General features: G+C 42.2%; 1 protein-coding gene and 1 long non-coding RNA gene across 7 annotated transcripts in view; both read left to right on the forward strand.

The window, feature by feature from the left end:
• The window catches only part of lrrtm4l1 (leucine rich repeat transmembrane neuronal 4 like 1), a 241,050-nt gene extending 228,919 nt beyond the window's left edge, over positions 1 to 12,131 (forward strand). For all 6 annotated transcript variants that reach the window (XR_013791932.1, XM_079524526.1, XM_079524527.1 and 3 more), the window contains one exon: positions 9,032 to 12,131. Coding sequence is in view for 5 of the 6 variants with exons in the window: in XM_079524526.1 (XP_079380652.1) it covers positions 9,032 to 9,097 (66 nt within the window). In the remaining variant the exon portion in view is untranslated. The remainder of the gene's footprint in view (positions 1 to 9,031) is intronic.
• Positions 12,132 to 19,032: 6,901 nt separating this feature from the next.
• Positions 19,033 to 26,384, forward strand: LOC306939242. Its single transcript, XR_013791860.1, has 7 exons — positions 19,033 to 19,097; positions 20,184 to 20,273; positions 20,749 to 20,819; positions 23,111 to 23,234; positions 23,417 to 23,479; positions 24,395 to 24,538; positions 25,397 to 26,384. It is a non-coding gene; the product is annotated as an uncharacterized lncRNA (long non-coding RNA).
• Positions 26,385 to 26,659: the final 275 nt, after the last annotated feature.

Raw genomic sequence — 26,659 nt, forward strand, 5'->3', positions numbered from 1 at the left:
GCTGCATTCAAGACACTTGCCTTGTGTCTGAACACAGCTTTGATGGATGTGTTCTGCCCCCCCCCTCCCCCCATCAAACAAAATGTTTGGTCAAACCCTATGGGCTTCCATTGGAAATGCATTGGAGCGGCCATTAAACACAGACACAAGACAGGTGTCTTGAAAGTGTGAACGCAGCCCAGTAAGGGCATATGCCGACCCCACCCGCTCACCTCCGCCCCACCCCCTCCTGGTGCTGCGGACATCTTGGAAACTAAACACAATATAAACAATTGGAGAGGGGTGGGGCCGAGAAAGGCCCTTATTGTTCTGTCGTGGGGGTCACGCAGGACCTCCCACGAGCATAAACAAAAACCTGCCGATCTGCATGTGTGTAATGTGTGCTCTGCGCGCCGTGGCGACGTGCCAAATCCAGTGCCTGTCTCGCCGGCCGGCCCCTCCGCCACACCACGCTGTTTAAAAAAATGTCTACTAGTACTACAAGTTCTACAGAAGCTGATATATCCACCGCGTCCGGCTCCACCAAAGAAAACGCCTTAAAAATGTAGACGTGAGTGCAGGGAAGAGGCAAATCCCTGGCTTGACAGCATCACGGGAAATATACAAGCAAATTGCAAAGTATGTCGCCGTATATTTTCTGTGGCGCATGCATGGGGGACTGTTGGATAGCAAACGGCATGCTTCAGGGATAAACATTAACGTATACCATCACAGAAGACCCAACAACAAGTGTCACAGTTCTTCATGACAGAAACTGCCCCTGAGATCAATTCGGTTTGTGTTTATCTGTGTTTTTAGAAGATGTCAATCAGTAGTATTTCTATTTTCCTGCCCAATAGCCAATGGCTGCTGATGTGGGCATACAGTATAGCCAAGCTATTTCAGTAGACTATTATGGTTGATTGTTTATTAATGAAGTCTAATAAATAAACATGTATTTAATATAAATGAATCAATTGAATAAAATATTGCGCCCCTTTTAAAGAACAACTCGGATTCAGAAATGTTGTTATAAACAGAATAGGCTACTTCATAATGGATTTACAGTTATTAAATACAGTGCTATGCGCGAGCGTGTGTGTGTGTGTGTACGCGTGTGCGTGCGTGGGATCCATACTATCAACAGCCTGCAATTCAAGCATGTGTTATGATACGAAGCAACAGATTATTCTTTTGCATACGGGACTGTGCATTTTAATTTTTAATGTACTGTACATTTTTTGTATAGTACCTACCTGCATTACAGTGTTATATAAATTAACAGACAATTAGACTTATGTCCTGAAAACTACAATATATCAAAGATTTGAAAATGCAAATCAGCTGCCGTGGAAAATGCAGATGTATTTTTCTACAGTACAGTAAATACTGCATGCCCAACACACTAATTAAACCTATACTCTAGGACTAACGTCTCGAGCCGAAAGAATACTAACGTCTCGAGCCGAAAGAATGCTCTAGTGACAGGACGGTAGTTAAATAAAAAACAAGGACGGGTGCAGACTCATAGCAAACAGACTTAAAGAACTGTCCCCACTCACTGAAGCAAGTTTTGTGTATTTTAATGTACCGCAGCAGCAGTCTGACAAACACAGCAGTCTGACTGCAGCCGGTCTCACAAAGTGGATGTGTCCTCGGCTCCTCTGGCCTTCACCAACACTGAGGAAGGCCAGCCGAAATGTGTCCGTTTGTCAGACTGCTGCTGTGCTGTGCTGTGCTGTGCTGTACATTAAAAACACTCCGATTGCTTCTGTGTGCGCAGACCGTTCCAAGTTTTGTCCAGTTTGGACAAAACTTTGACGAACAATGCCATTGTTCTCACCCTCCAGAATGCCCTCTACCACCTAGAACTGTTCACTACACTTCAGCAGTCAACACCATTGTATCCTGCAAGGCTGTCGCCGCAGGCTCAGAGATCTAGGGTGCAACAGTTGTGCGGTTCCTGACACCATGAGTACACCAGGTTGCTGCTTTACATGGACTGGGCTCTGGGGCCCCCCAGGGGCTGTGTGTGCCTCAGCCCCCCTCCTGTACTCCCTGTTCACAGGGTGACTGTGAGGCCAGAGCACGCATAACTCAAACTCCATCATAAAGTTGCCTGACAACACCACTGTCATTGGCCTCATTACAGAGACAACGAAGAGACAGCTCGCCGAGAGAGGATGTGGTGGTTTCAGGACTCGGGGACAATAACAACCACCAAAAAGTGTGACATAGGTGTTTTTTTTTTAATGCTATGCTCAGTTCTGAGTTTTGGACGTAAGACCCGCCCACTAGACAACAGCGTGGCTTGCTCCATTGCTCGAGCCACTGACTGAAGCGTTGTGTACAGTGCCAGAATCTCCCTCTGACACACTTTGGCAAATGTCAAAGAGGTTTTGCTACTTCTTCCAAAAGGTTATGTTTTATGCTCAATCAAATAGGGATTACAGAGGTGTTCGTACTATACTTTAGTGTACCTCCTGACCTACTCGGGAAATGTGTCTCCAATATGGAGTCGCTGCTTTCGCTGCGTCCCCTTGAACTTCCGACCAATCACACACGATGTTCGGCTATAGTTTGAAAATCTTGGAGGTGCAAGAACTATACTGCATCGAAAAGGCACTGGCAAATTAAAGTTCTTCTGAAGTGTTCTTATTGGGGGCCTTAAAGGAGTCTGCATAGAGACATAGAGACAGGACTGCAGTGGAGAGAGAGTGAGCACGCAGCTTCAAGTTCCTCAGGGTTCACGTCATAGCAAGGACCTGGGCTGGTCACATCATGGGGGCACCCTCAGCGCTTTAATGTGTTCACTGCAGTTACCATCTGGCAAATGGCATCGGAGCAGCCGGGTATTAACCCATTTTGGGCGGGAACCCCTTTTGGTGTTTTAAGTATTATGTTGTACTTTAGCTTTTGAAAAATAGCAGATCTACAAGCTCATAGCGCGGCACCGAGTGCCGCGCTATGAGCTTGTAGATCTGCTATTTTTTGAAAAATCGTGAATGTAGTGCAAATCTTTGAATATATATTCTTTCAGAGCCAACGTTTTTAACTCAAATCTTTGCTTCTGGGGTGTCCCTGGAACAACACATTTTCAGATGGAGGTCGGCGGCCAATTACATATAATTGACATAGAAACATAGGTTTTTCAGAAAACTGTCAGGATTTAGAAGACATTTGTAGAATCGTTCCCAGGTCTAAATGGGTTAAGCTATTATGTCAGGCTCAGCAGCAGGTTCTGCAATCCATAAGAGTATTGAACTGACAGTGACATTGACTATATGGACTGTAACCCCCAGACACACTCACAATAGTACAGTGGAAAACCACTGTATTCAGTTCCCTAACTTTTCCCTGCTAAGGACCCCCAAATTGCCATAGAGACTCGATCTGGCTGTCGCAATGCGACACGTTTGTGAGTAGATCTTTTTTTTGCAACATTAGTGACTTCCTCCTGGGGGATCCCGAGACGTTCCAAGGCCAGCGAGTTGACGTGTTTCCTCCAACTGCGCCTTGGTCTGCCCCGGGATCTCCTCCCAGTGGGACGTGCCTCAAGGACCTCCCTAGGCCTAGGGAGACGCCCGAGAGGTATCCTAACCAGATTCCATGTCCAGGCGAAGAAGCAGCGACTCTAGTTACATTGTCATCGCATAAGTTAATTGTTCACAGTGCATAAGTTATTTGTTCACAGTGATAAACTACTTCTAAGAAGGCCAATCATGACAGGCCGGATCGACAGGCATTTTTAGCTTCATAAGATTCATTTGTAGCCTAACTAAGCAATTATTCGACAATGGAGCAACAACTTCCATGCTATTCCTTTGAATTTATCTAAAATGTCTTGTTATAGAAGAAAGATAAGACCTATGATCTGTGGCCACCAAATTACTGTAATAATAAGCCACCACTTTAGCTGTGAGTCAATATCATGGTCCATATCAGGGCTGTATTTAAAGCTAACATCCTAAAGATTATTAAACTGCTTGTATTGGTGCAAGACACAGCAACACTTATGCATCATTAATCTCAGTTTAAATGCAGACTGTGATGAATCGTAGCTCGATAAAAAGCAATTTCTTTGAATGGGAGCCTTACGGGCAATATAGTCTCTGTCTTTCCCCCCGAAGGGAACATGTATCTTTTTGATGACACAGAGCTGTAGGTAATAATAATTCCTATATACCATCCAGTTCCATTAACATGGATTGCATTTCTAACACGGTCTGCTAACACACTTTGATTAAAGTACCTGTGCCAAATTAGTCAGCAGCCTTCTGCATGCTGTGCAAAACCTTTTCATAAGATTCTACATCCGAAATGACAAATAGAAAAACAGAACCTGGGAACCAGCCACCAACTACACAGCAACACAGTCGTCAATGTTGTGTTTGGATGTAGGTATCATTATGGCAATTCATCTATTCGTCCATAAATACGCACGCACGCAGGCATGCACGCAGTCTTACGCACGCACACACACACACACACACTGGGGCCTAGAGGGCGAGGTTGCGCTGAAACAACAGAGCGTCTTAATAGGGCACAGTTAAGAAGCAGGAGTTAAGCTATCAATCTGGTGTCCGTGAGGTCAGATGTATTTATATTTTAGCCCTCATTTCCCTCTATCAACATATCGTGCTATCGTGCTTCCGTGCAGAAAGACATCATTCTGGCTGTATTTGTATTGTTGTTGTACTTCATGTGAAAGTGTCTTGAAAATTGCCCATTTACAACCTAGCTTATCGGATATTTTTTTGGAAGATTTTTTACCAAAATTACATGCCTGGAACAGGGACGCCATGTTGAAAGTACAGTATAGTGAAGTCCCTCCGTGGGCTTTTATAAATAATTAACCAATGTAAGGTATTACCTATAGCGCTTGTGACTAAATAATAATTACATTGGGTCCACTCACTGGAACACGGGCACCAGACGGCGACCATATGCATCATCTGTCCTCAAGAGTATATTTACTCCAAAGCCATTAACCCATTTAGACCTGAACTCGATTCTACAAAATGTCTTTTCTGAAAAACCTATGTTTCTATGTCAGTGGTGCTCAACTTTTTCCATGTCAAGGACCCCCCGAATGATCTGTGTTTGGCCGCTGAGCCCCATCTGAAAATATGTTGTTTCAGTGACCGCCCAGAAGCAAAGCTTTGAGTTAAAAATATTAATTGTGAAAGAATATATATTCAAAGGTTTGCGCTACATTTTTGCGATTTTTCCAAAAATCTACAAGCTCCTATGAGCTTGTAGATCTGCTATTTTCAATAGCTAAAGTATAGCATTTAGCTTAAAACGCCAAAAGGGGTTCCCGCCCAGAATGGCTTAATTTCACAATGGGCAATAGGCTACCCTATATAACAATACCATTTATCATAAGCTGTAAAAGGTAGTGCAATGTGCAGAAACATGTATTGAATGATCAATGCTACATTACTTGTTCTCGTGTGTGTGTGTGTGTGTGTGTGTGTGTGTGTGTGTGTGTGTGTGTGTGTGTGTGTGTGTGTGTGTGTGTGTGTGTGTGTGTGTGTGTGTGTGTGTGTGTGTGTGTGTGTGTGTGTGTGTGTGTGTGTGTGTGTGTGTGTGTGTGTGTGTGTGTGGTGTAAAGACTAATTCATATGCACCGCGTGTGGAAAATGGCTGATGATGGATGGGCGATTGGGCAGGCGGAGCCAAAAACGTAGTCTCGGCCTGGCGGAGACAATAATACTGTTTAGCAATTTTTTTGAGTGGTGCAACCACTCCCTTACGGAGCTGTGTGGGTGGCTGGGTGGGTGCCTGGGTCTGAGCACGAAAATAGCATGGTTGTTTTGCACCACCTGTGCGCAACCTAACACACACACACACACAAACACACACGCACATACGGTATTAACCGTGGTGATTTTGGGTGTGCCAGTTTAGTACAGTACAGTAGAGGGACCCCCACACGGTTACTCTGTCATTTGGGCGGCTCGCCGGAACCGACCAGGCCCCATGGCCGCATTCCTGGGGGTCTGGATGTTCCGGGGACTCCCCAGGGAGCCCTGGAGACCCCCACATGGTAACTCTCATTTCTCTACCGTTTCGGACGTGGGGCGGCTCGCCACAACGGGCCCCGCTCCACTGACTGGCCACGTGTGTCCCTATGTACAGTATATGTCTGTTTGGAGTACGTCTGCAATACCGCTGGGTGACCTACCTTCAACCAATCAATCAAGCTTCACACTGTGCACTACAACAATTACAGTAGTACTGTACAGTGACTACAGTATAGTACAGTACAGGAGTACAGTCAGTGGCGAAAATATTGACGGTGCAACCGGTTCAATGCACCAACCGGGGCCCAGCCCCCATGAAGGGGGAAGAGGGGGAAAAAAGAGTAAAGACGACATCCCTGTCCACTCCTTCTTGGTATCTTTACCGCAGCCTTGTTTCAACGCGTGTGTTACTGTGCTCATGTAGCAGGCAGCAGCATAACAAAGCTCAGCTGTAGCCTATTTTGTCACGTTCCGTCGCGCTAATGAAACCAAATATTTGTACCGGGGCCTATCGCCAGGTCCGTTCGCCGCTGAGTACAGTACTCATGAGTACAGTACAGTACAGTTCACTTCAAGGGAAAAGGCCCGCTCTACTCAGACAGTTTCATATAGTTTCAGGCGTGTGCTGGGTGCAGATTCAAAATGACCATATAGAAAATGAATAATGACTGGATGTGCGGATGTGCGGATTTTATTCATTTTCTATACAGTACAGTACAGTACACAGTAGGCTACAGAACACTGTACGATACAGTACAGTACAGTACACAGTAGGCTACAGAACACTGTACGATACAGTACAGTACAGTACACAGTAGGCTACAGAACACTGTACGATACAGTACAGTACAGTATAACTACCATAATCATAAGTGTAGTTGCATCACTCAGTTCACACACGAAAATGTGATTTTGAGTTTCAAAGCGCTTTGTACAGCATCACGTAAAGCATCACATAAAGCATCACATAAAAAGTGTGCAAGAAACAATAAAAGAGCATAAGATTATAATGTGACTGTCTAATGTACTGTAAAAGCTGCGATAGAGGAAGATTAAATTGTCGTCCTGTAATGGCTGCTGAAGTCATTTGGTGACTTTCAGTGGAGCCATTTCCAAGTAGGTTGTTGGTTGTTCGAGCTGTCACTGTTTTAGGTTTATACAGTATATGTACACATTTCTCTAAAACTTTCGATACAAATGGGTGTTTAGAGATACTGTAGGTCTAAAATAGCCAAGAACTTGAGGGGTCTACATTGTTATTATTATTTCACACTTAAAGTCCGGTGGCACAGAACCAGTGGCGAGGGGACGATTTATGATGGAGTGAATGTCCGGGAAAACTGAAACCTTGACTCCTTTAATCAGTCTTGTGGGGACAGTATACCTAGGGGACGAACGGATGATTTCATGTGTAAAATAATGTCTGTAAGGGGCTCTGTAGCCCCATCTGTGACCTCCCCTTTAGCCGTAGCTCTGGGACACTCAGTCACATAGCATTGCCATCCAGAATTGGGGAGTGAGTTTGGGGTGAAATTGTGCATTTTTGTGACCGATTTACCAACGTTGTATAACATGAAATGTAAAGGGTGGTCCGGGGAAGTTCCACAGTGAAATAACTTGTCAAAATGTGTAGTGTTTGACAACCATACAACACCAAGTATGCTGCTGTTTAGGAACTTGCCTCTGTGTTAAATATACTGTATACTTAACTGTTGTTTTATGTATTACACCCCCCCCCCCCCCCACACACACACACACACACACACACACACACACACTGCACTAAAGGGCAATTGAGACAGCAATCGTTGTATTACCATTAGCACTGTGCGAGAATGCACAATGTGTCTAGGCTACTGTAAAATGTTATGGCAAGCAAGTTCAATCGAAGACAATTGGGAATTTCAATTTAATTACCTCGGCATTAATTAACATTTTCAAAGAGAACGCTGAAAATGTTATTCAAAATTAAAATAAACATTGGTATTATTGAGCTGCATTTTACAAAAACACACACTCGTACTGTGCACGCACGCACGCACGCACGCACGCACGCACGCACGCACGCACGCACGCATACACACGCATACACACACACACACACACACGTGACATTAGGTAAAGTCACCGTACTTCAACCTTCTAGTGAGGGGGATTTTTATCGCCTGTTTAATTGCTCACCCTAATTTGCTTTGCTGGCATTATCACAGCCCCATTGTGTTGTGATAAGATTGCCGGAGTCTTAATTAACTCCATGTTGGAACCACCACGTTTTTCACTGGCTTGAGAACAACCTTGTCAGACAAGGTTTAAAGGACCACTTCACCACTTTTCAACCTAGATCCTCACTAATAATCATGAAAAAATGGCGCAATTTTTTTCTACTCAGTCTGTGTCTCATAGGAGGGCTGTGGGTAGTTCAGAAACCGTCCTCCAGTGACATCATCAATGGGGAATACAAGCTAATTTTTGTAAAAAAAAATCTTGTTTAAAAAAAATCTGCCTAATGATGATGTCACTGGAGGACGGTTTCTAAACTGCCCACAGCCCTCCTATGAGACACAGACTGAGTAGAAAAGAATCGTGCCATTTTATCATGATTATTAGTGAGGACCTATTATATGAAGATAGGTTGAAAAGTGGTGACGTGGTCCTTTAATAGCCTGGCTAATAAGCCAGACCGAATCAGCCGTTGGCAAAAAAAAAAATCCTGCCGGCCGATTACGGTCTGGAGAGGCTCAATTGTACGCCCATTTCCTACACCAGAGAACTGGTGTGGCCAATCGGGACACGGTATGCAATATGGGCGGGCTTTGGTACATTGACGTTCAATGCTTGAGACCTTTGACTGACAGGAGCTCTAACCAATTGCGTCAAAGAGAAAATGTTTGAACCCGCCCCCCGGGAAACAAGATCCATACACAGCATCTCCAGACTCAAATACCACACGACAGTGTGATTTGAGTCTGGCTTATTAGCCAGGCTAGTCCTTTAATGCCATGTCTCTATTCTTCTCTTTACAGAATGAGTACACGTGTCCAAGGCCACTACCTGGTGCCTGGCTGAGAGACTCGTCTACCATCCATTAACTACAGATGGACAGTTTTGAACGGACCAGCCAAGGAATCGGCACTAAACGGAACAAGAAAACCAATAAGCAGGGACACAGAAAGACAGATGACCCGGATGGACTCTTCCTCTTACCCCTTATTCGTCAGAGTGGAATGAAAGGATATCCTCCAGACTAACAAAGCGAAAACCCTGGAGAAATAATGTTTGTTTCCCCTTTTCCCTTAAGGTTTTATAATGTACTTTTGGCCTGTGGTACTTACCTGTCAGCTTTGCTACATCCCATCACTCTTCATCACTACACGTACGTGTTGAAAACAGCATAGGCATTAATTACCATATCAAATAGCCGGTTTGTTACGGAACAGAGGTTTGACGGACAGTTGCCCAGCTCGATCGTTGGATGGATGCTAATGGATGGTTTAACTGACTGCATCGGCTAATTGACTTGGTGAGGATAACATGGCTTTGTTTAACCACGGACTAAAGACTGAGCAAAATCCCCCAGGCTTTAAAAAGTGTGTTGACTGAACAATGAATCATTAATGAACGTTCTTCGAAACAAGTAGCTCTGACTTCTCTGCTAACGAAGCTGTGTATAATTTCAAGTAGGTTGACATTTTCACTTCCTACGTGAATATATCAACCTTTCTTCTCAATGGATTTTATTTTGTATTATTTTTTTAAAGAAGGAAGGACTCTTTAAAGGAAGGTGTAACATTATGCCACCCTTGGAGCTGCAAAGATTCACCAGAACTACTTTTTATTTTATTGTTGTGTTTGTTTTTACAGTGGCTCCCTGGGGAGGAAATCAATAACTGTAGCTAGAGGAGTGTCTGAAGTGTATGGGACACTTAAAGAGTGCAAACCTACCTATTGCCAATTAAGCAGGGAGTTTTTATTTATTTTTTTATCATTATTATTACTACTATTATCACTCATTTAACAGCTGTTCCCTGGTTTCATTTGTGTGGGGACTGGAGGAGGAAGGCATTTCCACAAAGGGTAAAGTGTAATATTCTGCAATTATGAAGCTGTTAATATGTTGTACTTTATGAATATTGCCTTTTTACAGTTTCCAACACCAAATACCAAACAGTCAAATGGCTTTTTGTCTCTCCTACTCATGGGTCTTGAGAATAACATTCTGTAAAAAAGATATATCTAGCTCTGTTACACTTTAGCCCCTTGCACACAGAGTCTGATTCTTTAATCTTTAGTACAAGGAAAAACAGACAACAATAATTGTAATCAAACGCATGCTTCTCTATGACCCTCTTCGATCCTATACTGCAAAATTACCATCCGAATAGTGGCTGCGGTGGTGCATTATTTATATTTCTTTCAGTTTCACCTATTCTTTATTCCTGCAGGGATTCTCTCTCCCCCCCCCCCCCCCCCCCCCCCCAAATTTGACTGATTGACCAATCAAATAATTGCATCGGACTCTGCGTGCAAGGTCCTTTACAGAAAGGAGATGTAGTGGATACTTTATACTACACGTTGTGCGATGCAGATGTCTGTCACACACTGAAAATAGCCTATCTACATCAGAGCTCACAATGTGTCGCACCGTGGCAACTTTCGAGCTTGTATATTTTTGGAGCAAGCATCGTACAACAGAGGCTAAGAAACAGGTTTCTGCCTTCCTTAAAATAAATAAAGTTTTAAACACATTGTTGAAGCCTCAACTCCTCTTATATCCCGCAGTGCTCCATTGCCAGATCAGCTTTCTTATGTGTAAAATAATGTACTGTATGTGTCTTTGTGGAAAAATTGATCTTGCAATGACAAATTGAGGAAGAATATGTCGATATGAAACGGACGCGAGCACTGCTGACTCTTTTTTATGACTCATGAACACACACATTTGCTCTTCTTATGAACTGATCTATGAACTTTCAAAGAAACAAACATCTTTTGCGAGAGATATTGCCTATTGCTTTTTGAAATTTGTTTTCCCTTTGTAGACTATCCGATATCTTGTGTTACCTGCACCATACTGTATGTTTACCCGAACTGGGGTGCGCACGCTTTTCCGACACACCAAAGGTCCGAAGCGCGGGGACATGCGATGCGATGCGAAAATGCGATGGTCCGACATGCGCTGCTCCCGTGCCCGAACTGGCGGAGGGCAAAACAATGGAGTCTGAGGGGTACTCAAAATGTTTACCACCATTATATCATCTCACTAGTGGTCTTGCAATGTCTACACTTGCTTCTAATCTATGAACAAACTTGATTCATGTGCAACTTTGTCTAATAGGACAACCGTTGAGCCAATACCTACTCTATGGCTCCGAGACATGGACACTTTCAAACTAGAGAAACGGTTGGATGGCACTTACACCCGCTTTCTAATGAGAGCGCAAAATCTGCCTTGGAAGAGCCGACTAATCTAATATACGGCAACCTTCCCCGTGTTTCTTCACTAGTCCAAACCAGAAGAACACAGTTTGCCGGCCACTGCTACAGAGCTGACAATGAGGTTATATCTTCCCTTCTTCTCTGGAGTCCTGCCTCAAAGCAGACCAGGGGTAGAAAACTGTCGTTCCCTGATGTCATCGCTAGGGACACATGCATCAGTAAGCAGGAACTGGGGATGGCAATGAAGGACCGGAAAGTCTTGGCGTGGCATTTTAATTGTGAAATCCATGATCTCGACCACGGTCGAAAAATTATGATGATGATTGTCTAATAGGCTTTGGTTATGTCCGTAAGAAGAGGAGCAAGTGTTACATGCTTTGTCTCATAACCTACAAAGGATGTGGCTAATTTAAATCGCTGTGCGTACCCGCGTGTGCTTGTGCGTTTAATCTGTAATCAATTCTTACATTATATTACAGAAGCATTGAGTTGTGAATTGTTGGTCTCGTCTTAAAAACACTTGTTAGATTTCTACATTGGGAAAAAGGTAATTTTATATTGTACATTTCTGCTCTCTCTCCCCCCCCCCCCCCTAAACTTATTGATATTTAGTAATCAACTGTATTATTTGTTCACTGTTTTATAAAGAAAATGACTTTATTGTTGAGCAATATGAATCGGTCTAATTAAAATATTCATGAATCATTTTTTTCTTTTTTCTATTCTATTTCAATGGGAATACCGTCTACATGTGTAAAGATGCTGAACTGCAGCAGATGGACTTCCAGGGTATACATGAAATAAAATCAATCGACGTGATGCATGACCACATTCCCTTTAATGAGCGAGCGTGTTCAAAATGTCTGAGAGCTTCCGTGTGTGTTGATGTACAGTTGGGTGCCACCGATATTGTCCCTTATCATTTGACCCATTTAGGCCTGACCTCAAAATTTAAAAAAATCCTTCTAAATCCTCCAGTTTTCTGAAATAAATATTTTCACGATTTTTCAAAAATAGCAGACCTACAAGCTCGTAGCGCGCCACTCGGTGGCGCGCTATGAGCTTGTAGATCTGCTATTTTTCAATAGCTAAATTATAACAATGTTTAAAACACCAAAAGGAGTTCCCGCCCAAAATGGGTTAATTAACTGTCCTTTTGCGCAGATCACGCAAACCTCAGCAAAAAGAAAAGGACAATATCGATGGCCTCCAACTGTAGCTGCGTGCATTTATGCATGCCGTCTTGACCTGGACATGTACATATGTTTCATGTCTTATATACAGACAAAGACTTGATCCCCTTCCCGACGAGACAACAGATCTTCGGCAATGAGGCCATCGTGTCAACATTAGGCTCATTAACCCATTAAGACCTGAGGCTGAGTCCCAACAGTTTTCTGGAAAATGTATGCTGCAATGTAACACCTTTTCATGTCGAGGACCACCTAAAATTCTATGTATTTGGCCGCCATCCCCCATCTCAAAATATTTAGTTCCAGGGACCCCGAGAAGCAATGATTTGAGTTAAAAATTGCTTCGAAATTTACATTCAAAGATTTGCGCCAATTTTTTCCGAAATTAGCAGATCTACATGCACTTGTACGTCTATTTTTGAATAGCCAAAGTATAAAATAATGGTCAAACAAAGTGGTTAAAATATAGCTAAAATCTAAAATGAGACGGATGCTTTTCCCGGTTTGAATGGATTAAATTCATAGAGCGAAAACATTGATCTCAGTTCGACTATGCTGTTCCTGATGACACCGACTGTGGGCACCGCTCTGCTTTCCACCAGCTCTCTAATTATGCGGCCTGTTATAATGACTTGCATATCCGAGAGGGGTGGGTTGGCGGATTTGATCTGCGTTCGCTGCACTCGGAATGTGTCAAGCTGTCAGCTCAGGGGGACAGATGGCCAAACTGCCTGGCTCTGCCTTCGGTGTTTTTACATCCCCCCCCCCACCCCCAGTGCCTCGCTCTTGGTTTTCATCTTTCTCTTTTAATACAACCTGTCCCCATTTCTACCCCCCTCCCCCCCTCTCTCTCTCTCTCACTCTCCATCTTGGCCTCTCTACTGTCTATCCATCTTCATCTCTCTTCTCCACCCGCATCTGTCTTCTTGCATCTAACAGCTCACTTTCTCGCTGGTGTCTTTTCCATCTTTTTGTAGCTGTCTCCTATGTTCTCTATCTCAGTGTTTTTTGTGCGTTTGTTTGTGACTGACTGCCCATATACAAATTAGACAGACAGACAGACAGAGACAGACACTTAGTTGACCCGAGTCAGGTCTCTATACGAGCCCCTCACCTGATTTCGATTTCGCTGTACACTAAATATCATCAGCAAAGAAAAATAGCCTTCGGCTAGATCAACTATATCTCCGCCGTTTGCCCAAAGGGGTGCATGCAGTCAATTAATAAAACCAATAGTTTTCGGTCTTTCTTTGCTCTCTGTGGAGCCGAGTCCTTCCTGTCCTCAAGGATCTCTCTTCTCAGCTGTGTGTGTGTGTGTGTGTGTGTGTGTGTGTGTGTGTGTGTGTGTGTGTGTGTGTGTGTGTGTGTGTGTGTGTGTGTGTGTGTGTGTGTGTGTGTGTGTGTGTGTGTGTGTGTGTGTGTCTTCTCAGCTGTGTGTGTGCAACAACACAGGCAGGGCTGTATCCTTGCGAGCGGCCCGTCATGCATTATTCATGCTGTTGAAGCTTCGTGTTGACCAGAGTCCAGAAGAGTTTCCAGTCCGTGACACTTCCTCCACTGAAGGGCCCTAGATACCGCTAGACCACTGGTTCCCAAACAGTGGGTCGGGACCCATTTTTATGGGTCACGACTCGAGTAAAAATCCCCCTTTCTTTTCCTACAAAATACAGTATACACACTATTTATTTTTATTATTATTATTATTATTATTATCATTATTATAAAAAGTTAAATAATTTTATAAAATGAAAAACAAACATCTAAGAAATTCCATAAATGCAATAATGATAAAAATTAAGAAATAAGAAATAATTAACATAGCCGTGAATCTTGTGAACTAGTGAAACTAGATCTATACAAGCACAGAAGGCGTTGCTTTGCTTTGCGCTGTGTTTTGTGAGCTTGTAGATCTGCTATTTTCACTAGTTTGAGTCCCGGGCAAACGTCTCTTTTGGGTCTCGACCTGAAAGGTTTAGGAACCACTGACTAGTCACTAGACGATAAGCTACAGATGTACTGGGATACTGTAGGGTACTTTTTACCAACCCTTACCCACCATATCACATTATAAAACACTGCCACTCCCTGTGACATGTACTGTGGTGTAAAAAGCACTTAAAGGGGAAAACCACCCATTTTCAACAGTTTACTATGTCATTAATATACCTTAGAGCTGTTGTGTGGAAATAATAAAAAGGTTCCCCCATTCTGTGTTTCCTAGAACTGTAATTATGAAAAAAATCATTAACATGGTGAAACACACCAGACCTCCAGTTCTAGGAACCACAGAATGGGGGAACAGCTCTAAGGTATATTAATGACATAGTAAAATGTTGAGGGTGGAATGCCCCTTTAAGTAAAAGTATTAATACTGCAATGTAGAAAAGTAAAAGTTCAAATGTATAAAATGTACTATAGAAAATATTTGATAATAGCAGATCACAAGCATTGCGAGCTTGTAGATCGGCAATTTTGAAATGGCCGAAATGTATAGGGCTGAAGTGGGTATAATGTATGTTTTGTAATAATAATCCAAATTAATTAATAATCCCCGGCCTAGGGTATGTAACCTCCTCACAAAAAACATGCAGTAATCCTGGTCTCTGAACTGGTCTCTGAACGTCCTTCCCCTGGCGGTATGGAGGGGAAAGGAACTGGTCTGAATAACGTGTTCCTTCCATGCGCTACGTCCGGCCGGGGAAACTCCCCCTGTCAGGTGAAAAGAAGCGGCTTGCACTTCTCATGCATTGAAGGAAACACGAGGTCAGTCCGTTGCTCTCCCCAGGGGGAGTGTAGCACCCAGGATTACACTAGACAATTGAAACTGCATGACAAAAATGGGTTATAAAATAGTGGGATAAAAATGTAAAATATTTGCCTCGGAGGTCTAGTGGAGTACAAGTAAAAGTTCAGAAATTGTACTGAATTCAAAATACTCCAGTAAAGTAAAAAATACCTCATACAGTACTTAAGTACACACACACACACACACACACACACACACACACACACACACACACACACACACACACACACACACACACACACCTTGCGGGTTCAAGGTAATTTTCCGCTTCAAGGTAAAGAGAGAGAGAGTGACAGAATGTCAACAGTATTGCCATGGTTACCATATTGCTTCTCCCATAGATTGCCTATACGGTATGGCACCGTTTAAAAAAATAATAAATGGTGGTCATTGCGCATTTTGAAGCACATGACATGCGGTATTTAGAAATCCAAGAACCACATCGTATTAAATTAAATCTCAACATGGCAATGCAGTCCAAACAAAACGGTTTACGCTATAGCCAGAATCATGCTGTGCACGAGGAAGAGTTGGGTGAGAGTGTTCGAGTGCATGAAGGAAGGGTGAGAAGGTGACGGTTGTTTGAAGCGTGAAGTCAGCCATCTGTAACCGTAGCATCCTCAAGGGAAGTCCCCTTTCTCCATTCATTCAAGGGGTGTTTGCATGGCTGATAATTAGCTCACACTTGGCCTCACACAAAAATGGACCCTTATGGGGTCCACACCAAATTGGCCTTTTTCATAAAAGTATGTCCCATGGTTTTCGACGACAAACTATAGCATGTTGTTTTTCATGTTTTTTTTAATAGTATGTCGTTTTGCATGATTTTCATCATTTTGTTTTATTGTCGAAAACCATGAAAAACATGTCGTTTTTCATGGTTTTCAACGACAAACTATTGTTTTTAATTGTTCTTTTAAGCTTAATTTCACAAAATGGTTCGCCTATGGGGAGTGCCTGATCCCTGGCACGATTACAAAAAACTCTACTTTTACTTAAGTAAAAACATTACTCGACGCTCATTCTCTTTCCCTTCTGCCGATGATCGACAGTCAACTCGACACTGGGCACTGCACTCCCTGTGAGGGCGTGGAACGCATGTGTCGAATTTGAAGTCGGTTGGGCAAACATACCTCGAGTTACATGGATTACAGACGTGTACACACAACGAATACCACTCCTTCTGACATGTTTTCACATCGAAATATTACACAAATGTTCAATCATATTCTAATCATGGATACTTTCTTCACTTTAGTCATTGGCATGTCTTTGACATCCACAGTTCCACACTCTGCCTACATGAGGCCAGGGGATTGACCTAGCCTACACCAAGAGGAACACTGGGCACAGTGGACAGTGCTCATTTCATTCCCGTACCAGATCACTGCACTGGGTCTGATGCAATGACTGGATATTAAACAGTCAGTCAGTAGGCTGTTGATGAGCATAATGAATATGCTATATCCAATATATTAATGGATATGTGAAAGAATTTACTTACTACTCACTTGTGCAAACAAGAGTGAAAATAAAAATGCATACATATACATTGTCAACGGTCCTTCAACAGAGTACCTGAGTGAGGTAGAGCCAGAGCCTAACCCTAAATGAATTAGAGTGAACCACTAATAATAAGGCTATAAGGCCCTACATACTGTACAGATACTTTTTACGAACAGGCAAAGTAGTACCATAGGTGGCCATTTTGGATTTAGCAGGGGAACGGGAGGGACAGTCAAAGGCATTGTCATCCAGTAATAGGCTCTATGCACAGCATCCATATATCTTGTTATCGGACACTGGTTGTTGGAGTAGCTACTAGGTACAGCATATACTAGGTTTAGAAATGTAAGCTTGATGTCCATGTCCTCAGACTTCCCATTACAGATCACAGGTGTACGTTTTGTGTTAATGTTTGTTTCCAGAACACTGAAGTACAGCATTTAAAGTGTAAAATGGTAAATGGTGAATTCATATAGCGCCTTAATTTACATAGATTGTCCATTACATTCACACAACGATGGTGGCGGAAACCATGCAAGACACCAACCAGCACATCAGGAGCAAATAGGGCTTCAGACTTCAGAGTCTTGCTCAAGGACACTTTGACACTAACTCTGGGGGAGCCCGGGTTTGAACTGGCAACCTTGCGGTTACCATCCAGCCACTCTACACCTGAGCCACCGCTGCCCTTGCCCCTTAGATTTACAGGCCACACAATAGGATCACACTTAACACAATACAATATAGTTTGATGAAAATGAACTCCTTACTAACTTTGTACAACATTTTATTTGATATTCACCTGTACATTTATTTAATTAGGCCTGGGGTAGGCCATTGTACTGACTGATACGTATATTGTCCAGGTACTGCTTTATCTATCTGTCTATCTATCTATCTATCTATCTGTCTGTCTGTCTGTCTGTCTGTCTGTCTGTCTGTCTGTCTGTCTGTCTGTCTGTCTGTCTGTCTGCCTGCCTGCCTGCCTGCCTGCCTGCCTGCCTGCCTGCCTGTCGACTAGACTACAGCTTTTATTGTGAAGTTGAAGACCATGTGACCTACGTGACAATGATGATGATTTTTTTGTGGGCTAGAAAGGTAGGGAAATTATTTGATATTTGTTCAGAAACAAACAAACATAAAAAACAGAAACGCGGTCCAACATTTTTGTGGGCTAGAAAATTAGGAAAATTAACCAATATTTATTTATGAAAAAACATGTTTCTTTAAAGTCAATTCCTAATGTCGATCAGATTATACTAAGATATCCCCTGACCAATACTGAAACAAAGGAATTATTTCTGGAATCACGGGACTACAATAAGCGGAGAACATTTGAAAGTAAATGAAAGAAAATTAACCTAAAATCTGTTAAAAACGTACACAAAATGCACAATAGTGTGACCTGCAGACTGACATGGTAATCGTACAGATCGTAAAGAAGCACGGGCTCACAACTCACTTTAAGATGCTCCAAACTTTTATTCAGCGACATGCAGGCAGAAAAAACCTGACGTTTCGACCTCACGGTCTTTGTCAAGTAGGCTATGATTCTTTGACAATGCCTCAATTACAAATATTGCCAGAATGTAGATCTGGGAAGGCCGAATTCTGTAACTACCGGTAGATCATCAACCGATTTAAGAGAGTATTCTTTTCATAAGGGGCCCAATGTAAGAATTCCTTTATTAACCCAATCCTTCAATACAAAGTTTTGTTAACCCTATAGAACACTAACCACGAGTGATTTTCACCCGGACAATTATATTTGTGTAATTTTCATAATGTTGCTGATGTCTGAGGTGATGTCTGGTTGTTGGCTGATCCAAGATTTGGGTCACAAGGTGGCAGTAATGCACCAAAAACTGGATGCCAACTGCCGTAAAACAAAAAGAAGAAGAAGAAGAAGCAGCCATTTTGACTCTGACACAGAATGGTGTTCACTGTTCACCAAGCATGGTAGGCCAAAATGTTTGTTGCAGCTAATGCTGCTACTGGCTTTTGGTTGTTTTAGCACTTTAGGCTGTGTCAACAATATTAATGTTTTATTTGACCTTATTCAAATGTATTTATTTGTTTCAGTCTTCAAATGAGTTTACCACAAATTAAGTGCTCTGCTGCTGTGTCGATAGAGACGTGGGGATACTGGTAAAAGGCATACATATGTTCTACATTCTATGTGTCTGTGTATTTAAATGCAGTTTTAGATTTGTAATATCACTGTCTTTTCTTGTAGCTGTGGTGCTGTTGTAGCCGCAATTTGCAACTCTAGATTTTGTTATAATGGGATGAATCTAGAGTTGCAATACCCTCCATTGACTCCCCACTCATCATTTTGCGTTTGCGATCTGCTTGTCTTAAACGACGTTAAACTCACCAACATTGCAGCTGTAGTCCAAGCTTGAATTATTCTCTTTCAATCTGCCGAGCTTGTTTTTCATAAAAATCCCCCCGTAGACATGTTATGAGCTACTTTCTGTCAAGAAGAAGAAATGTTGGAGTTTGGAAGCGCTCGTTTGTATTAAGGGGTCGCGCTGCTGCCTCCTGCATTATGTGCAAATGCGAAACAGATGCATGCAGGGACGTTCAGTGACTTACGACGAGCGCTTCCAAACTCCAGCACTTAGAAAAAGAATCACTTGCACAGAACTTCTTGACAGAAAGTAGCTCATAACATGTCTACGGGGGATTTTTATGAAAAACAAGCTCGGCAGATTGAAAGAGAATAATTCAAGCTTGGACTACAGCTGCAATGTTGGTGAGTTTAACGTCGTTTAAGACAAGCAGATCGCAAACGCAAAATGATGAGTGGGGAGTCAATGGAGGGTATTGCAACTCTAAATTCATCCCATTATAAAAAAATCTAGAGTTGCAAATTGCGGCTACCCAGAACCATATATTTGAGTTAAAAATGTTCACTGTGAAAGAATATATATTCAAAGATTTGTGCACATTTTCAAGATTTTTCAAAAGTAGCAGATCTACAAGCTCGTAGCGTGGAGTTTGTAGATCTGCTATTTTTCAACAGTTAAAGTTTAAAATAATGGTTAAAGTGGTTAAAAGCTATAAGGCGACACCAATGCGGCCCCATGGTCTAAATGGGTTGAGGGGACCAGTCTTTTATTTTGTTTATGTTTATTTGAGTTATCCATTTAGTTTGTGTAGGCAGTTACTGTAGACATTTGAGTTGTTTTCTACTGGCATGTTGTAATTGTTTTCTCTAATCTGTTACAGTGTAACCTTGTTCAAGGCCGGGTCCGCCCTGCTGCACACGGCTTTCCTCTGTTGTTGGGACTGCGCCGTAGGACCTTTGGGTTTTTATTGGTGTGTATGTTTACCTCCACTGCATGTTGTTGCATGAGTTATATTTCCCCAATATAATTTCGGTATAGTTGGTGTGCACGGTCCGACCTGCCCTTTCATAGGAGAGCTAATTATAAACTTGTCACTTTATTATCTTATCTTGCCTGACTAACATTTTATATATTATACTGTGTAGCTACATTGAAGTAGAGTTGTTATATTTTACACACACACACACACACACACACACACACACACACACACACACACACACACACACACACACACACACACACACACACACACACACACACTAGCTTTGCAGGGTGTTGTATTCATTATCTCATAAAATCAGTGGCGTGCACAGACATTTTGAGAGGCAGGTGCTCAAGTGAAAAGGGCACCCTGTGTGGTGCGTAGAACTGCCGGTTGCCTTTAATAGTGTGAGATTTATAGATTTTGGGGCATAAATAATATATTTGCTACTCCTGTGCAGACAGACAGACAGACAGACTGAGCATCAAAGACCCACTGAGCACCAACGACCCACTGCGCAGACAGAAAACAGTGAGTACAACTGCATACAATTCTTTTGAAAACTGCATATCTACAAGCTCACAATGTGTCGTGATGATACACTTTGTGAGCTTGTAGATCTGCTATTTTTAAATTGCCAAAGTATGAAACCAGTAAGACTCCCTGAGCAAGCATAGAACGGTGTGAAAACAATACTGTCATCTTATTTAAAACGGTAACAAATGAAAACAAGATTAGCTTGCAAGTTTCTAAATTGCCCCATGCAATGACATCATGGAGTCCATTATTGAAGTCCATTGTAATTGATTCCAAGTAAATGGAGCGCTAAAACCGAAGGCTGTTTTACGGGCGGCTGGAAATGAAAGCAGACGGGAAACCCTGGGCTGTTTGATATTTATTTGGCTCGCTATACTGTATGGATACTATACTGTAAGAAGCTTGGGGGCTCTTTTGGGTCAAACAACAGTAGTGTGTTGGTGCTAGAGGCCCATTGGCTCTGTGTCTGATGATGTTAGGTTGTAACCCCAATCCTTGTGTTGGGAATTGAAGTCCCCTGTATATATGGCAGATGCAAATACCAGCAGGGGTGAATGAATTCACATTATCATGTCTTCTGCAGATGAGCTTCCACCAACTTCTTCTAATACCACCTTCTTCTAATACCACCTCTTTCTGACACGTCCTTCTAACACCACCTCCTTCCATGTTGGTGGAAGCTGATTTACAGAAGAGTAAATGTGACCAGATTTGACTGTGGGACTGCCATCGCGCAGCCTCCAACTTTTCACCAGAGGAGAAAAACTGATTTTTTTTTTTTTTAATCCAAAATGAGTTAATAGCACAGACAGACTCTTCACAAGCATGTCTCAAATAAATATGCCTGGCTTCTATAAAGGGGGACTTCAATTCCCAATACAAGGATTGGGGTTACAGCCAAACATCATCAAATGGAGTGACACGCCAACACACTACCGTTGTTTGACCCAAAATAAGCTTCCACTCTGCACAATGGAACACCCATACCAACCCAGACCTGGCCTTTGCAATGTGTCAGCAATGGAAATGCGCCAGTACCTCAGTCAAGTGCAGTATCTTGCAATTTACAATTTAGGCATTTAGCAGACACTCTTAATCCAGAGCGACTTACATTAATCAAGAACAAAAAGCATGGCAATACATCACACACATAAAAGGTAGTTATCATAAAACATGCGTAAGCTAAGAACGTAACAGTATATATCTATATAATGAAACTATACATATATGGGCCATTCTACCGAATTGGTTCAAATTCAGAGTTGGAAATTGTGTGAAATTTGTATGCTATTTTGGAAAAACTTTGACCATATTCATGTTGCACCAGATCTAAGGGACACATATTTAGTAAAGGTACAGTCAATTATCATATTGTAGTAAAGGCACAGTCAATTATCATATTGTATTTTAATAATGTATTGGAATATCTTTCCTCTCCCCAAATTTGTCACTACCGAAACATAGACTTTTACCTTCGAATAGAGAGACTTATTTTAATCTATTTATTTTTTTCCCCCTGTACAGACCATTTTTAAGAATTTAGGTAGGTGGTTCCACAATGGTATTTGGTTTTGGTTGCAAAGGTTATTGTCATTCAAACCCTGCCCACAGTAACTACTGTTAAGAGGATACCTAATGTGGGTGTAATATTTATTATTTTCTGTTTTAGCATTCTCATTGTCAGGACACAGATTCTTATGTGCCACACTAACTATAGTCCCCCAGCACTGTGAAGAAAGTGTCCTGCACTCCTCAGACACCTCACCATAAATGCTTATTATAGTACCTACTTATTACTACCTAGCCTACTGGTACCTACTGGTAGTAATGAGTAACTTTGTCATGTTTTTCGGACGCTCCGCGACGCGCCCCCGTTTTTCCCAATTGAAAATCCGGGAGGAAAAAACGGGGACGCGTCCGACAATTCCACGGACGTTCTAGTATTCCGCAGATGGTTGAGAAATTCGCGGTAAATTCCACGATAGCGGAATCGCTGATTCCTGTGGGGACTAATCAATGATGTCAGATATATAATTATTGTATTCACAATTATATAATTATATTGTAATGTAGTTGCCTGTAAAATTGCTTTCTCTGGGCAGTATCTGTCGGTCCTTTGCTCTACATGTAAAGTGTCGTGGGGACTGATTGGTATGATACAGAAAAGGAGGGGTGGTTATTAAATCTATTCCAGAACACTGTACAGACTCACGGTCCAGTAAGGCCTGCCACTAACTCATCGTCCGGGGAGCCACTCCCCGGAGTTTATGTCTCCCACTCTGCAGGTCCATGGACTTCTATTATGGACCCCCAGCTGCCTCAAGAGTGTGACCGTGGACCAGGCCTCTTCATGGAGCCAGCAACAGAGTGCCTGCCTGCCTACCTGGAAATGGGCATCAAGTATCCCATGTAAGCTAAGAACCTAACCATTGAAATGTCTATATAATGAAACTATGCATACTGTAGATATTATAGTACTATTGTATGTCTAGTGTCTACGTAAAATGCTATCTAAGTTACATAATTTGAGCCTTTGTAAATGTGAACGCGAATGAAGACGTGAAAACTCATTGACTGCCACGTCTTTTCAGAGCAAGCCTGCCTGCCTGCAACAAAGTGCCTGCCTGCCTGGAAATAGTCATCAAGTATCATATGTAAGCTAAGAACCTAACAGTTGGAATTTCTATGTAATGAAACCATGCATAGATACTATTGTGCTACTGTATGTCTAGAGTCACACAGATGATACCTGAGGAAAGGGGCTTGTCATTTGTGTGCAGGGCAAGACAAGCACACTGTAAATACCTGTGGACAGGTTTGGCCTCATCTGTGAGACGGAAACTAACGTTTAATGTTTTCATGAAAAAGTTTATTTATTGGATCAGTGTCTCTCCATTTGATGTTTAGCTGTAACCATAATCCTTGTGTTGGGATTGAGAGTCCCTTGTATAGATAGCACGTGCAGGTAAAAGCGGTAGTGAGTGAATTCACATTTTCGTGTGTCTTCTGCAGATCAGCTTCCACCACCTCCTCTACCATTTCCTTCTAACACCACCTCCTTCTAACACCACCTCCTAACACCACCTCCTAACACCACCTCCTTCCATTATGTGGTGGAAGCTGATCTGCAGAAGACATGTGAAATTTAGAAAATATATGTAAAAAAATGAAAATAAATACATGTATGGTTAACATTGAACGTGTCTGTTTTACTACATAAGTGTCAAATAAACGTTATCATCAAAACCTTTTGTTATGTTATATCAATGTCAGATAATATATATGTATTGTATTCACAATTATATAATTATATTGTAATGTATTTGCCTGTAAAATTGCTTTCTCTGGCTAGTATCTCTGTCGGTCCTTTGCTCTACATGTAGAGCAAGAACATGTGTCTTGGGGACTGATCGGTATGATGCAGAAAAGGGAGGAGGTTATTAAAGTTTTTTTTTTAACCTGCATAACCCCCCCCCCCCCCTCTCCCTCAGTGCGGTTGTTAACACTGTACAGACTCACGGTCCAGTAAGGCCTGCCACTAACTCATCGTCCGGGGAGCCACTCCCCAGAGTTTTTTTTATGTCTCCCACTCTGCAGGTCCATGGACTTCTACTATGGACCCCCAGCTGCCTCAAGAGTGTGAACGTGGACCAGGCCTCTTCATGGAGCCAGCAACAGAGTGCCTGCCTGGAAATAGTCATCCAGTATCATATGTAAGCTAAGAACCTCTGTGAACATCTGTGAGACGGAAACTAACGTTTAATGTTTTCATGAAAAAGTGTATTTATTGGATCAGTGTCTCCATTTGAAGTTTAGCTGTAACCCTAATCCTTGTGTTGGGAATGCTAGTCCCTTGTATAGATAGCACGTGCAGGTAAAAGCGGTAGTGTCTTCTGCAGATCAGCTTCCACCATCTCCTCTACCATTTCCTTCTAACACCACCTCCTTCTAACACCACCTCCTTCCATTATGTGGTGGAAGCTGATCTGCAGAAGACGTGTGAAATTTAGAAAATATATGTATAAATATTAAAAGAAAGACATGTACAGGGTATGGTTAACGACAAACGTGTCTGCTTTACTACATAAGTGTCAAATAAACTTTACCATGACAACCTTTTGTTATGGTATATCAATGATGTCAGATAATATATAATTGTATTCACAACTATATCATTATGTATTTGCCTGTAAGATTGCTTGCTCTGGGTAGTATCTCTGTCGGACCTTTGCTCTATATACATGTACATGTTTTATTTCTCCCCCTCCCTTTTCTCCTCCCCCCTTGGTTGTGTGGGTTCATTTCCAATCAGTGCGATTGTTATTAACACTATTGTATGTGTTTTTGTATGGATAGTTTTATCATTTTTAAGAGCCTGCTCAGAGTCTACAGATGTAAACTAGCTTTTGGCTAACTCTGGCCCATTTACATGGATGGACATGTTGATTAATGAGCATTGTCCCTGTCAAATAAATAAACATTGTACAGAATCACTGTACAGTAAGGCCTGCCACTAACTCATCATCCGGGGAGCCACTCCCTGGTGCTTATTTTTGTCTCACACTCTGCAGTTCCATGGACTTGTATTATGGACCCCCAGCTGCCTATCAAGAGTGTGACCGTGGACCAGGTTTCTTCACAGAGCCTTCACTGAGCCTATCAAGAGTGTGACTGTGGACCAGGCCTCCTCACAGAGCATGACCATGGTCCACTGCTACCATATCATAGTACACCACAACACTGTATTTTATCTTAACATTATTATACCACTTCATATGATCTGACATCATTGTGGCATTACTGAGGTGCTGATATATTTCCATTGCTGACCCGTGGCAAAGGCCAGGTCTGGGTTGGTATGGGTGTTCCATCGTACAGAGAAGAAGCTTGGGGGCTCTTTTGGGTCAAACAGTAATTTGTTGGTGCTAGAGGCCCATTGGCTCTCTTCATTTGATGATGTTTGGCTGTAACCCCAAACCTTGTGTTGGGAATTGAAGTCCCCTGTATATATGGCAGGTGCAAGTAGATCAGCAGATCAGCTTCCACCAACTTCTAATACCACCTCCTTCTAACACGTCCTTCTAACACCATGTTGGTGGAAGCTGATCTGCAGAAGTTATGACTGTGAATTCACTCACTCCCACTGGTACCAACCCAGACCTGGCCTTTGCCATGTATCAGAAATGGAAAAGCATCAGTACCTCAGTCATGCCACTTGAACTGTTACACTGTTACACTGATACACGCTGATGGGTGAAAAAGTGCAATATCTCGTTGACTTGTTTTGGAAGAGATGGGTGAGTACCTCTCTCTGCTTCAAGTGCCACAAAAGTGGACTCGGATAAAGAAGCCCCGTTTGTGTTGGCCCCATCCTGTTATGCATAACAAATATTTCAGGGCCTATCACTTATGATATTTATGTCGCCAGATTAACCCCCTGGTCTCTGTCCCTATTATATTAAGTTGTAAAACTGTGGAATAATGTGATTCAGTCATGGAACAACCCTATGTCGAGCCTCGATCTGTAACAACTTTTCACTGAGAATCAATTTATATAAATTCCCCTAAACTTTATAATTCGTTGTGGTCTAAATTCCTGCGTCTTCCAATTACTTTTTAAGGGTCTTTTACCAAGGGGTTTTATCGCCTGGATTGTGTTCAAAGGGTTTTTCTAGGATTGGCTATTTTATTTAAAGGGTATTTCACTCATTTCTGAAAGGTAATGTATACAGATTAATTTGGTTCCATTCACAGTTCTCTCAAAGGTTTATCCATTGTGCTATCTTAGATGTCAAATATAGCGCACTATATTTGACATCTAGGCCTAAGGTTTT

The sequence above is a fragment of the Electrona antarctica genome, assembly GCF_951216825.1.
Source record: "Electrona antarctica genome assembly, chromosome: 16".
In the NCBI taxonomy this organism is placed as follows: domain Eukaryota; kingdom Metazoa; phylum Chordata; class Actinopteri; order Myctophiformes; family Myctophidae; genus Electrona; species Electrona antarctica.